The 15,443-nt window shown below is 30.9% G+C and overlaps 1 protein-coding gene across 1 annotated transcript in view; it reads left to right on the top strand.

The window, feature by feature from the left end:
• Positions 1–2,895: 2,895 nt before the first annotated feature.
• LOC106674277 (probable ribonuclease ZC3H12C) overlaps positions 2,896–15,443 on the top strand; it is a 37,881-nt gene continuing 25,333 nt past the window's right edge. Inside the window, exon 1 of the mRNA XM_014406907.2 lies at positions 2,896–3,204. Coding sequence (XP_014262393.1) covers positions 2,998–3,204 — 207 coding nt within the window. The 5' untranslated portion in view covers positions 2,896–2,997. The remainder of the gene's footprint in view (positions 3,205–15,443) is intronic.

The following is a 15,443-nucleotide window of genomic DNA, read 5'->3' as shown; positions in this document are numbered from 1 at the left end:
GGTTTCCTTTTAAATGCAATGTCTTTTTGGCTTGTAACGTTGCATCAACATTTTGATAATTCTCTACTATTTTGTGTAATGATCTATGTATTTTCTAAGCGCAACAAACTTGTTTTGTATTGATTTGTAATCTGTAAAATGTAGGAGTTTTAATTACTACTTGACTTTTTTAATAAATTTACCCATGTTACCCAACCTAGAAAATTGAAGGTAAGTAAGAATATAAAGTTACTCCCACTGATAAATAATCAAAAGCATACCATTAAAAGTACAAGTTCATGTTACAGTCTAAATAAGTATCGGTGGATGAGGAAATATTCAGATACGATCAAAGAAATTTTAACAAAACCTCTTTCCAATGGCAAGTGCAATGAATTTCATAAAATATGAGCATGATAAAAAGAAAATTCAAAAATGTCAGCAAAACAAATGAAAAATATGTTTCTCTAAAATACATCTTTCTTTGTCCGCTCCTCACAGCTTGAACAAATTGTTAATTCAAAAGTGTTTTTTTGCCTTGTACTAGTGTACCTCTAGCCACCTTCGTTATTTGGTGCTGACAACCGGATCAGGCGTTTTTTCTACAAGACCAAAACATGAGCAATCAAACTCTTTATGGAATTTTTGCTTGTGCCTCAGAAAATCTTCATAGAAAATAGTGAATTTATCCAAAATATTTGAAACGTAGGGAACCAACAACCTGATATCTTGGGCGTTAAGACACAAAGGAATTTTGGGTAATGAAAAGGCGGACACATTGGCCAGAGGATGATCTTCAAGATGATATCTAGCCCTGAACCTATTATTGAGATAACAAAAAGAAACATAGAACCCTCCATCCCAGAATGGATGCAAAGTAGACAAAAGGAGAAGTGGATAACATCTAGAGGTGATGGAGACAGTATGCTTATGCAATAACCCTCACCAAAACTGGCAAACTTACTGCTACATTTAGAGAGAGCTAAATTGAGTGGATTGATAGGATGGTCACTGGCATTGGTATATTTAATGATGACCCCCATTTGTAGGTTATGCAATGAGGAGGAAGAAACAGCCACCCATATGATCTTCGAATGTGAAGCATCTGCTAAATCGATACATAACCTGGGATACAAAGAAAAACCAGGGAAAGGAATTGTAGTAACATTAGTCAATAGCATTGTACTTTTAAGAGAAATATCGAGTCGATTGCACTCAAGCACTCAACTGAGGAACTAGGAAAAGTACAATGTGCCAAAAGACTGCTAGGAACAAAGGGAAACAAAAAACGCACTTCCTAGTGTCCTTATACATCATCATTAATAATACCAATATTTGTAAAATTCCTGTCTTTTTTATTTGTCTTTTTAATACATCCCAGATTGCATTATCAAAATATTAGTGTATTACTTTCACTCCCACGTTTCGTTAAATTGCTAGAAGATTTACTTTTCAATAGTGACAGAATGTTACTCAACAGTCAATGTAGAAAAATTCTAAATGTACAGACTCGAATATCACTGATCGAGATAGGACCAGTAATAGAAAACCTTATGAAAAATAGGGGTGCACTTTTGGAGAAATATTAGTATTCTGTTATCCCCAAATTATTTGATGATTTACAATCAGTTATCCGTGCTATTATAACAGGAAAAATATGGTTTTATACCTAAACAATCAACAATCATATCTACATTTCAATCGAGACGTCAACTTGATATCATTTATCTAAATGTTTCAAAATCTTTTGAATGTAAATATTGACCTTCTTTTACATAAAATTCACCAAAATGGGATTGGTTTGAAAATTAGCTTAAATATATTCAGTTAGATCTAATTTGTAGGTTATGCAATGAAAAAGAATAACTGCCACCTATATCATCTTCAAATATGAAGCAATCACTCAATGAAGACAATCTAGGGTACGATGAAGATATGGGAAAAATAATTGCAACAATGGCCTTCCAAGGAACTTGAAAAAGTACAATAAGCCAAGACTGGGTGAATACCTCAACTTCCAAATATCATCATCATCATCACAAAAGGTTAAATTAATCTTTTTTATGAGGTTCACAACAGTAGAGGTCATATCAACCCCATATTCAGTCTGTTGTGTTTGAATGCAAGGCCACTGGATTCGAACCCAGGACCCTTTACCTCACAGTGATGAGTGCCATGTGAATTCCTTAACCATTACTGTCAGCGACGCCTCAAGGATAAACTTTAAAATTACAATCCTGAAAAATTGCACTTTTGATTTATCTAGTTTGCCCCGAGGATTAAAAATTATCATCTTAAGAAATGTAATGCCCTCTTTTGCCCTTTACTGAAACATATTGGAAGAAAAGAACACAATTCCTGTTTTATTCTTAATATAATATTTATTAAAATACATTAACTTATTATTAAAAAATTGGTAAATGTTGGAAATCCAATTTATTTTTTGTTTAAATTGGATAAATATTATTTATGTGTTTTGTTTTTATGTTGTGAGGAAGACAAAAAGATAAGGATTTGTTCTGCCATTTTGTAAAATTTTAATCATTTGAAAAAGTTGTTTTTAAAAAAACTAAGCCCAAATATTGATTCAAGCATATCAGAATATAATTTTATTGAGTTAATTTTTAACTTTATTACTTAATTAGTACAATTAGAGGTTTTATCTCGTCGATTTTATTTTTAAAAAAACGAATGGTGGATCATAACGGCAGTACTCAGAGCTGCCAAAAGATGGCATCATGGTTATGAACAAGGGAAGTAGAAAAGTCGAAAATAAATTCAACATCAGAATAAAAGCCAGATTTTGAGTTTTTGTATTGAAAAAAAAGCTTCTTTTTAATTAATGTTAACAACGTGAAATTAATACAATTTCCATTTTAAATAAAGCGAAGGGAAATGTAATTCTGTCACCACACACCATACAATATGGCGTCGACGGTAGGAGTTGCCTGGGGGTCAGCAGTTCCTTGGTTAGCATAAACATGTAGTTGTGGAAATGGAGGTGACCCTCCAAAAGACATGGAAGATAAAAAACATCACAGGATTCGAGTGGAAAAGGATAATGCAACGACCGTTAAGGGCAACATAGAAAAGATCAACGACTTGTTCTCTGTACGCCTGACCGAAACACCTGCTGATGACGACGAACCCAGAGATTATGTTTATTTCAAATTGGAGAAAGAGGGCGAACAGCTGCTTGACATTTCCGATGTAAACAAAATTAAGGTAGGAATTTTTTTTTATGCGCTAATTTTTTCTCTTTTCTGAGGGTATTATTGTTATTTATTTTCTGACATAATATTGAAAAATTAAAAATAAAACTTCTTAGCCGAAAAGAAGAAAATTATGTGCTATTAATACAAACAAATCAAGACACTTTGGATAATGCCTTAAAAAAACATACGTCCAACCTGTGTATTAAATCAAATTGGACATTCAAAATTAATTTTGAAGTATTTAAATAAAATTTACTCAAAATATTCGGAAAAACATCAATGTTAAAAATCTCTGATTTTAGAGATTTCAACGTCTTAGAAAACATAACTTCTTGTAACTGACACTGACCCCATTCTGATGTATCATTTCTAATCACAACGACAAATGCTTAAAAATCAAGAAATATCTGACTAATTTTACTTTATCGGTAAATTTTGAAACGTCTCAGGAGAAAATAACATAAAAGTTTTCAATGTAGAAAGTTGTTATTTCTTTGAACTAAACGCACCATTTATTTTTATGCAAAATATTTTTTAATTTCTAATACATTTCGGGCCTGATCCCTCTTCAGTGCTCACTATTTAGCTAAATGAAACTCCTTTGATCATTTTTACTTAATTTGGTAGTAAAAAAATATAACCTCGTAGTTGAAATTCAGCTTTTTTTTTTGTTTTTTTTTTTCAGAAAATCGCTCGCTGCGATTGTTTACCCATAATTGCTCTATGGAATGAAAAATAATTGTTTCAATATGATGAAGAGTTTTGAAAAAATAATAGCCACAAGTAAAAAATATAATTTTTCAGGAGAAGCGATTTTCTTGATCGAGTTCGAATTTTTCCCATTTCTGCATATTTTAAACCAAAAACAAAACGATTCCTTTTGGATTAGAGAGTTGTCAGACGATGTTTTACGTGGGAAGTAAGTTTTTCCACATAGAATTTAAATAAAATATGAGTCTTCAAAGAGCATAAGGGATGTTGCAAGTTCATCAAGGCGAGCTACACTAGAACACTTGATTCGCAACTTTCAAACGTTTCTTTGACGCACTTCTAAAGCTCGGATCTGTTTCAAAAAGCTTGCATATTTTAATATGTAAAAAATAGTTTTGCATTTTTTGGCTTTTTACAAGTCGGTGCGTTTTAATTGTGACTCATGTCTCTTTAAATTTCGTTTAATTATAATTACGACCAATTTTTTTTTAAATTAAGTTTTTATCGATAACTTTGAACATCTGAAATATAATCATCATATATGTAAAGGATAATCTAGCAATTAGGCCTCCTCTTTTGTTGGCATTGATTGGATTAATGCTTGAATGTTGAGGGATCTGCGGTGTTTCGTAAAAATAAAATTTATTGTATGTAAAAAATTTAAGTAAAATTAGTTCACAATTTTAAAAAGTATAAAAAATGATTCGCCTTGATCATAAGTAATTTTAGGCCAACAAAACAAAAAAACAAAAATCCTAGAAGCCAAATAAATCTGAGTAAAATTGGTGTTTATTTATACTTTTATATTTTCAAGAAGATACGACTTTTTAGTAAAAAAAAAAAAGTATTTTATTATACTTATATTACTTTTACTTTACTTACTTATTATTATACTTATTTTAATTGTTTAAATCCGTCTTAGAAACTTGAAAAATCCAACCAGTCCAATTTTTCCGATAGTTCTGATAGTAAAGAATTTTATATTTGCTCAAAAACCACGCAAAAAATCTATCGGAATCTACAAAATATACAAAAGGATTCTCCTTGATCATAAGTAATTTTCGGCCAGGTACGCAAAAAAAAAATACTTGTGGGCAAATAAATGTGAATAAAATTGGTTTATTTATAGTTTTATATTTTCAAGAAGACACGACTTTTTAGTCAAAAAAATATAGTACTTTATTATATTTATATTACTTTTACTTTACTTACTTATTATTATATATTATATTTATTTTAACTGTTTAAATCCGTCTTAGAAACTTGAAAAATTCAACCAGTCCAATTTTCTCCGATAGTTCTGATGGTAAAGAATTTTATATTTGCTCAAAACCCATGCAAAAAATCTGTCGGAATCTACAAAATATACAAAAGGATTCTCCTTGATCATAAGTAATTTTAGGCCAGGAACGCAAAAAAAAATCCTTGAAGGCAAATAAATGTGAATAAAATTGGTGTTTATTTATAGTTTTATATTTTCAAGAAAACACGACTTTATAGTAAAAAAATATAGTACTTTATTATACTTATATTACTTTTACTTTACTTACTTATTATTACACTTATATATTAAACTTTTTTAATTGTTTAAATCCGTCGTAGAAACTTGAAAAATCCAACCAATCCAATTTTGTCCGATAATTCTGACAGTAAAGAATTTTATATTTGCTCAAAATCCATGCCAAAAAATCTATCGGAATCCTTCTTTATCCAGTGAATGTTAATTTTGAAAGTTTGGCTCAGTCAACAAGGACGACATTACCGAAGGTTCGACCATTTGGCCCTTCCGATTTTGTAACTTGTCCCTATATTTTTTCATAATGGTTTTGGACGTCGATTTAGCCATTACTGATCCACTGGAAGTGGAAGTTTGGCTATAACATGGAGGAAGTCGTTTAAACAATTGCATCATAAATGCTAACTTGCATTTTACAGTATGAAAAAGACATCACCCTTATATAAATAAATTGAGGGTCGCTTAGGTTAGTAGGTAGTAAGAATCTAAAATGAGAGAGGAAAGTGCGGTGTTTCACAGGGTTCAGTGTTGGATCCTATCTTTTTCTTTCTTTATTTGAAAGGGATAAATAATGAGAATGCCGTACTGTATCCATTTGCTGATGATCATTTTGTATTAATAGCAGGCTTTTTACCTAGGCATGCTGTCCTATATTCTGCTCTTATTCTAGTCATGTGTAAGAAGTCTTATGGTGTAAAAAAGAATCTTAAGAATAATACTGGGAAAATCAAAAACTGAAAAAGTTTATTTATTGAATCTAATATATCGATTATATGTTTGTACGAGTGCAATAGTGGGGCACTCTCAACACGACAGGCAAGAATGACACATCTACGCGGAAAACAAATACTTTGAACTCTGAAGATGATCTCAATAAAGATCGAAACGTTGGCACGATAAAGAAATGTTTTTCTAAAACCTACGTCACACCAGACCGCATCTCACCAACTCCGAATAACCATTGACTAACGGTCACTAACCACCACACATTAAATACATAGGACAAAGAGGTAGATAAATAAAAACGAAAGTTCAAGAACTATTTATTACCCTAAATCGAACGAATTTTCGGAATTTAAGGACCATCTAAAAGAAACAAAACACAATTTAAATTTAAACACAATAGTGTTACATAGTTTCAACAAAGGGAGGGAACTAGATTGGTTTGAGAAATTTGAAATTAAAAAATGTAAAATTGATCATGGAGATAAATGCATAAAACTACCTCCTATTTTAAATATGTACATAAATAATATTAGATGTACAAAATAATCAAATTAATCAATTAATTTTCTAATAATATTATCGTTAATTAATTAAGGAAAATTCAAAAGGTTGGGTTGAGATGGGAAGTTAGTGTTCGAGTGGATCGAAGTTACGATAGCTCAAGTGGTAGAGTGGCGGCGTATCTAGCCGAAGGTCGTGGGTTCGAATCCCGCTCGTGACACTGACTTTTTTATCTCAATTAAAAAAAACGCTTAAATAATTGAAAGATATTAATTGGTCAAGCGGACCATGAAAACTAGTGAATTATCGTTAATTTACTCATCTATTATTAAGGTATCATTTGAATTTTTATCTTTTATTAATTATTAAAATAAATAAATAAAAAATAATACATATATAAAAAATAATACATATAAAAAATAAATTAATTGTTAAAAAATTAATCACTAATTTATAATTAATTTTTTACAGTATTTATTAATATTTTAATCTACCTCCTATTTTAAATATGTACTTAAATAATATTAGACCTTCAAACTAATCAAATTATTAATTTTATCAAATTAATTAATTTTTTATTAATATTATCGTTAATTTACTAATCTATTATTAAGGTATCATTTTAATTTTTATCTGTTATTAATTAGTAAAAATAAATAAATAATAAAAATAATTTACAAATAAATAAACAAGCAAAAAATAAAACAATAAAATAAATTTTAAAAAAGACCATTTATAAAAAATAAATAATTTTTTTAAAAATTAAGCACTAATTTATAATTCATTTCTTACAGTATTTATTAATATTTTGATCTACCTCCTATTTTAAATATGTGCATAAATAATATTAGACACTCAAACTAATCAAATTAATTAATTATTTTTTTACTAATATTATCGTCAATTTACTAATATATTATTAAGGTATCATTTTAATTTTTATCTTTTATTAATTAATAAAAATAATTCAATCAATTAAAGTTTTTAGTTGAGAAAAAAGTCCTAAAAAAACATTTATTAATTGAAATATTTAATTGGTCAAGCGAATCACGAAAACTAGTGAATTTAATAAAAATAATATAAAAATAAATAAATAAAAATCAAAACTAAATAAATAAGCACAAAATAAAATAAAATAAATAAACTAATAAATAGGAATAAATATATAAAAAATAAATTTTAAAAAAATTAATTACTAAATTATAACTAATTTCTTACAGTATTTAATTGTGTTACAATTGCCGCTTTTCGCCCGTTTTAAATTTGTTGAAGTTATGCCTTCCTTTGTAAGTCCTAAGATATATATTGTATTTATAGCTTTAGTCATCCTTGACACACATTAATCGACCTCTATTCTTATGATTTCTTTCATTCTTTGTCATGTATCACATTACAGAGCCCAAATAATTAAATGTGTCGGGGCAACTGAATATAATATAAATAAATTAAACTTCATGTTTCGGGTTCATTTTAAGATTTGTAAGAGGTCTCGAACGATGTTGTTTTGAGGCGTTATACCTTATTGTTTATATGTGGTACAATGAGTCGACCCAATTCTCATTACTGCTTTAAAACTCTCATTATTGTGTTAATTTGGCCAGGGAGATCGTTAGGACATTATGAAACTCAACAAGGCGATTTCTTTCGAATCTGGCTCGTTTTGAAATTAACTCTTTAACATTAAACCGAAAGGACGTTTGGATTTCTGTAGAAAGGGATCGTTCCATTTCTGACTACTTCATTATGACATTAATTACTGCCCATTCATGACCTACCTACCTATTTCAGAAGCGGTCCCTTTTAGGAAACTGGTTTGGGCAACGAACACGAGTTGCAGTTACGTTTCGCCTCTTGCTGGCTTACAAGAGGTTTTTATTTGTATTTTTATTGCGTTAAAAAGCGCACAACCCGGATTTTCGATGTTACAACAGATTTGAGCCTATGCCTATTTTTGTCCGCGGTGTCGAAACAGAACCGTGCTCAAAGAGGAAAGTCAAACAGTTCAATGTCACATACAACTTTCTCCCCCAAACGTAAGTTCCGGCTACGAAGGTGTGCCATTGTTTCTATCCGTTATATATGCATCCGTCTCCCTCCAACCTTTCGTAAATACGTTTCTTTTTGAAATTATATGCCTGAATTCGCATGAACGCGTTAATTATTGAGGTAAATCCAGGATACTTAGGTTAGGAATGGCTTTGTACTTAAAACTAAGTATGGCGCTTTTTTTTTTTTCAATTTTCACTGAATCTCTGAATGAACTCACAATACATTGCCGATCCGTGTCTTCTTACTAAACCTGTCTAAAAGTTGGATCATCTCGACGTTGACAGGGAAGTTCGTGATGCGAAATCTAGCTGTAACTTTCTTAATCATATCCAGGTTCCGATGGTTATTGTAAAAACCAAACATAAAGTATAAACAACGAGAGTTTGCAATTCATTCCGACACTAGCACTGGACTATAGTGGGATACTATAGTCCATACACATTTAAGTATTTCCTAGGAAGAGGGGTTTGTACTCCCGAGGCACTGCAGCCTTCTGGCTTATTGTACCTTCCTAGATCCTTAGTTCAGCGCAATACACTCAATCCTTCTCCTTCGAAGTATTAGGTCAATGACTATCATTGTTAGGCTAAATCTCCATTGAGCTGTTGCTTCGCATTCGAAGATGATATGGGTGGCTATTGCCTCATCCTCGTTTCATAATCGTGTGTAGGTGTTTTCTCAGATGCCAGTGACCGGTTAGTAGTCCCACCCTCCTCTGAGTTTAGCCCTCTCCAATTGCAACAGTGACTTTGCCAGACTTGGTGAGGGTTGTTTCATTATAAGTTTACTATGTCTAGCGCCGATAGGGGTTATCCATTTCTCCTTTTGTTTTGTTTAGATCCATTCTGCGATGGAGGATTCTATATTTGTTTTTGTTATTCTAAGTATAGGTTCGAGGCCTATGTATGGTCTTGCGGATCCTCCTCTGGCCAGTTTGCTTCCTCGTTACCCAAAACTCCTCTGTGCCCTCGTACCCCTGATGATAATCAGGTTGTTGTGTTTCCCCAGGTTTTGGAGATTTTGGATGCATTCACTGACTAATTTTGATGTGGTTCTTTTACATGCTAATGCTTTAATGGCTGCTTGGTTATGAGGATTTCTTTGCCAGTGTAACCTCTTTCAAGATTTTCCAGGGCAGCGTTGATGGCATGTTCGGCTTGAAAGACCGAAGTGTACTTCCCTAATGAGCTTGATTGCTCATGTTTTGGGCTTGTACAGTAAATGCCCATCCGGTATCTGATGGTCAGCTGCGTTCTTCCTCTCCTTTATGTGAATCCTCCGTTGAGACATTATAGGATGTTGTGAAGAAGGTTTCCGGGATCATGTAGTCAGTCGTCAGTCCCCATTTCTAAGAATGGGTGTCTGATTTTGTTAATTATAGTTGTATGCCGGAGTTGTTTAGTTCCATGAGCTTTTCTTAGCCTCTCCTTGTATAAATATTTCCAGTGGAGGTAGTTTAGCAGAGTTTCTAGTGCATTTGTAGAGGTTGTTCTCATTGCCCTGTGATACATAGGTTTTCTAGTCTTTGTATGCTGCCTAATGTTTTGTGTAGCTGCTTTTTGTTGTTAATCATTATGTACATTTTTCTGAATTTGATCAGAAGCTTTCCAGTGTAAATCCAGTGCCAAGACTATTTTGGTTTATTAACAAATGGAATTAGTTTATCATTTATAAATAATGGTATATATTGGGTAGCTCTTCTTACCAAATTTCCATTTATGATTTTTCATATTTGTGCGTCAATAAAACCAAGATAGTAGAGAGTTAGTTTAAACAATTTTATAGTTTATATTTTATTGCCGTTCAAACCACAGGCAAAGAAAAAGACGGTTCATTTCCACAACAAATCTAATAATGAAAATACTAGTTTTTTCTTTCGTTTCTTTAAAAAAACAGTTCAATATAACAACAATAAAATCCGTTCCGATATACGTTACTCTGTTTGGTACAACTAGGCAAAACTTACCCAACGATTCAGAACGTAAATAAATAATAAAATCACCAGAGCGCACGATTTCTTTCAAAACCAATTAAAATGCTCATTTAATAGAAGATAGATAGGTATAGATAGAAAGAGATGATGATCATAATGATGGACGCTTTATTTATCAATCATACAAGTTTTGTTCTCAAGGACCTTTCTTACATCTAATGTAAAATACAATAGTTGCTAAGTTTACTCTACTTCTAATTGATTAAACATTAATTATTTTTAATAACCTGGTTTTAGAGGACAATAAGTTACATCAATTCGTTTTACATTAAACAACATATGTATTTACTTCAAATTGCCTATTGAAATAAATATTCTAGTTTAAAAAATAATTGAGACATTAAAAAGTAAAATTATAAAATATTTCAATTAATTATTCTTTCCAGAAAAGGTCTTGGTTGAGATAAAAAAGTCAGTGTCACGAGCGGGATTCGAACCCACGATCTTCGGCCGCTTGAGCTATCGTGTCATGTGGTAGAGTAGTGGCGTATCAAGCCAAAGGTCGTGGGTTCGAATCCCGCTCGTGACACTGACTTTTTTTCTGAACCAAGACCTTTTATGGAAAGAATAATTAATTGAAAGATGTAACTTGGTCAATTGACCTCTAAAACGTAAATAATTATAAAATATATTTATTTATAGAAGAAAAAAATGTCTGATGATTGATCTCTCACTAAATCTGTTAAAAAATTCTATTGTTTACGTTTTATGTAAATAAATGTATAATTAAGCAATAACTCCGCTGATAGTCCTGGTTTTTATAGTCAATTCTTTTACATTAAACAACATATGTATTTACTTCAAATTGCCTATTGAAATAAATATTCTAGTTAACAGAATAATTGAACAATTAAAAAGTAAATGTAATAAGTAAACAAAAATACTCTTTCAATACAATTCAGTACAAATCATGAATTATTAATTGTCAATATAAATTCTAGAAATAAAACTTTTAATCACTAAATAGTAATATAAAATAAAAAGTTAGAGAGAGAGAGAGAGAGAGAGAGAGAGAGAGAGAGAGAGAGAGAGGAGAGAGAGAGAGAACAAGTTAGATAGATAAATAGATAGATATATAGATATAGAGAAAGAGATTCATTTGACTTAATAAACGTCTTATTTTTACAAATTTCGCAGAGTTAGGTCAATTTGGCTTACATGTCTTACACTCAACGAGAAACGAATATTTTACAGTTTGAACTTACATTTCTTATAGATGATCACATATCTGTATATAATAATAATAATAATATATATATATATATATATATGTATATAATAATAAAAAATAAAAAATTTAAACTGAATGTCGAACAGTAATAATAACCAAATAAAAATTTACATTCAATTAACTCTAATAAATCAATAAAGAAAGAAATTATATAATTACAAAATTTACTTACAATTTTATAGATTACATATATATAAAAATAAATTTTCATCATCTCATTAAAACCGTAATAAATCTTTTAAGAAAGAAATCCTGAAAAAACTTACCAATTTATACAAAATAAATACAATTCACTATAATATTTTGAATACATGACAGATATAATAAACTCATAAAAATAAAATAATTCTTTATTAGCAGTTTTGTATAAAGTTTTTTCATTTCTTCTATATTGGAGAGCGACAAAGAGAGAGAGAGAGAGAGAAAAAGAGAGAAAGATACAGAGAGAGAGAGAGAGAGACAGAGAGAGAGAGACAGACAGAAAGAAAGATAGACAGACAGAGAGCGATGGATAGATAAATGATAGAGAGAAAAAAATAGAGCGACAGAGAGAGAGAGAGAGAGAGAGAGAGAGAGAGAGAGAGAGAGAGAGAGAGANGGGAGAGAGGGAGAGAGAGAGATAGAGAGAGAGGCAGATAGAAAGCCAGATAGATAGCTTGAGAGGAAGGAGGGAGAGGCAGAGAGAAAGGAATGTAGAAGAGAGGGAGAGAGAGAGAGAAATTGAGACAGAGAGAGAAGAGAAAATTTCAATCTCAAAATCTCAAATACCTCAGCCTTACACGAATACAAATTTTATTGTACAACTCAGACATTCTTAACTTTGCTGTTGACCTTATTCTCACATCCTTGTTTACAGGGGATCGATTTTTTTATGGATTTTCGTAGGCGTTGATGAACAACTATAAAACCTCTTTTTTTACCCAATGACCCCTGGTATTTTTCTACATACTTCAGATACTTGATATTTAGAATATACGAGATGAGTTTTTCCGCTAATTCGTCTTTCGAGACCATCTCATCAGCCGAGTTGAATCTTTCTTATTATAGAAAAAAGGCAATTTGTAAAACGATACACTCCTAAATTTTACCGAAACCTCATTAGCACCTTTTTAACGAGGTCGTTATTCCTCGGAAAAAATAATTCCTGGGGAAAAACTCAATGAAACTCCCAAGTCTCTAGTTGAGTGAAGACCTGTGTGATCTGAACCGAGGAGGGCCAGTAGGTGTATCCGGGAGAGGTTCGACATGATATTCACAGAGAAAGTGAAGCTTGCTTTCCCGACTTAACGCTCTCTCCCCTAGGAACCCCTCTTCATCAAAAAGCCTCCCTCAACAATCAACGGGCCTATTTTACTGTTTAACAGGACAATAAGTCAATTGCTTACCTAAAACTTCCAGTATTAGCCACGTGATTGGTTATGGTTGCACCGAGCTGTGTTAAATTCGAAAAAAACCTTGGTCAAATCGATAATATAAATATAAAATATCTAAGCTTTTTAAATAAATGTGAACTAGTCTAGAAATAAGTCCAATAACAAACAACTTTATTCCAAAATCATAATTACTTTTTTTAAAGAAAAAAAAACATTCATTAATTTTTTTATAGGTTTATACTGTGAACATGTTTAACAGTGATAATAATAAATTTAAACATGTTTTTACCTTCGATTTACCTAGACAATAATGCATTTATTTAAATTATAAAGTTCGTAAGTCGTAAATTACATTTTCTGCCTAGATTTCTCTTTTGACTATCTGTCAACAAGGTTTTACCTTTAATCATATTTTTTATTTAGACTAGGAAAATATTTTACCTAGGTAATTAATTATGTTTTTGGGTATGTTTTTACTTTAAACATACAAGTGTTTTTAATTTTAAAAAACTTGATTTTAACACAATTTGTTTTAAAATGTCACATGAGATTGTACTTATTTGAGATGGATAGATCAAATGTTAATCATATTTTTATATTAATTTTATTTTAGGAATCGTGTTTTCTGATGAATTTTACCTTCTAAATCATGATTTTACCTTGGAAAACAATGTTTTTTTACAATGGCACGTCTAAACAGTTGAATATGACGCATGGCTTTTTATCATGCAAAAACGTTCTTAGTGTTTGACTAAAAAATAATGATTGTTTTTATATGCCTTAGCCTGACAAAATGTATTATAACTTATAATCATGATATTTTCATGCATTTCGCCATCTGCAGGGTATGAGTAATAGTGTGTTTTACTTAAAAATAATGATTTTTTTATATGCCTTTAGCTTGACAAAATGTATTATAAATTATAGTCATGTTTTTTTCATGCATTTCGCCATCTTCAGAGTATGAGTTATCGTGTGGTTTACTAAAAAATAATGATTGTTTTTATATGCCTTATCCTGACAAAATTTATTACAACCTATAATAATATTTTTTTCATGCATTTCGCCATCTTCAGGGTATGAGTGATCGTGTGTTTTACTTAAAACTATTGATTGTTTTTACATTCCTTTAGCCTGACAAAATTTATTATAAATTATAATCATGTTTCTATGACATTCTACGACCAATTTAAAATTGAAATACATGAAAAGAACGTGGTACAACACGAAAAATATTAACATTTTTCCAAATTTTTCCGCCTCAACTGCTTGGACAGATAGATTTTTCTCTCCGACCGATAAAATTGACCAGTTACGTTCATAAGAAAAACGAGATGACCGAAAAAAATCAAATCAATAAATCTAGTGACGTCGTTAGTGAAGACCTTAACAAGAAAAGCTGGCGGAACTTGGAAGAGAGATCGAAAGAAAGTACCCGGGAACCCCCTGAAAATAATGACAGACGGATAGAAGTAGAAATTTCTATTGTCCTTGGGTTACACAGCTTTTTTCTACATCATCATAAGTGATCGTCAGTCAAATTTCACCCGGACTGCCCACTAGACCGGTGATACTGAGTAAAAATGATTTTTCAAATTAAATTTCGTAATTAAATAAATTAATCTATCTAATTAATATATATAAACAGTTTTTACTCTGCTGGATATCAACCTTGAAAATTATGCTTTTAGGTTCCACATAATAATTACATAGAATTGCATGATTATTCGGAGATCGTGAGATGCGGCCTGATGTGACGTAGGTTTTAGAAAAATATTTTCTTTATCATGCCAACGTTTCAATCTTTATTGAGATCATCTTCAGAGCCTGGGATTTATAAACATTGTTTAAATTTTCCAAATATATGTAGGATGTGAAAAAAACGAATTTATACAATGCTAGAAAATTTTAGATTAAAAAAATGAATTTATACAATGCTAGAAAATTNATGAGTGATCGTGTGGTTTACTAAAAAATAATGATTGTTTTTATATGCCTTATCCTGACAAAATTTATTACAACCTATAATCATTTTTTTTCATGCATTTCGCCATCTTCAGGGTATGAGTGATCGTGTGGTTTACTAAAAAATAATGATTGTTTTTATATGCCTTATCCTTAGAGCTAATAATCACCAGAATATACCGCC

This window comes from Cimex lectularius, unplaced genomic scaffold, assembly GCF_000648675.2.
Source record: "Cimex lectularius strain Harlan isolate CLEC.00 unplaced genomic scaffold, Clec_2.1 scaffold210, whole genome shotgun sequence".
In the NCBI taxonomy this organism is placed as follows: Eukaryota; Metazoa; Arthropoda; class Insecta; order Hemiptera; family Cimicidae; genus Cimex; species Cimex lectularius.
The sequence above is the reverse complement of the archived record's forward strand: the minus strand, read 5'-3'. Positions and strand labels throughout refer to the sequence as shown.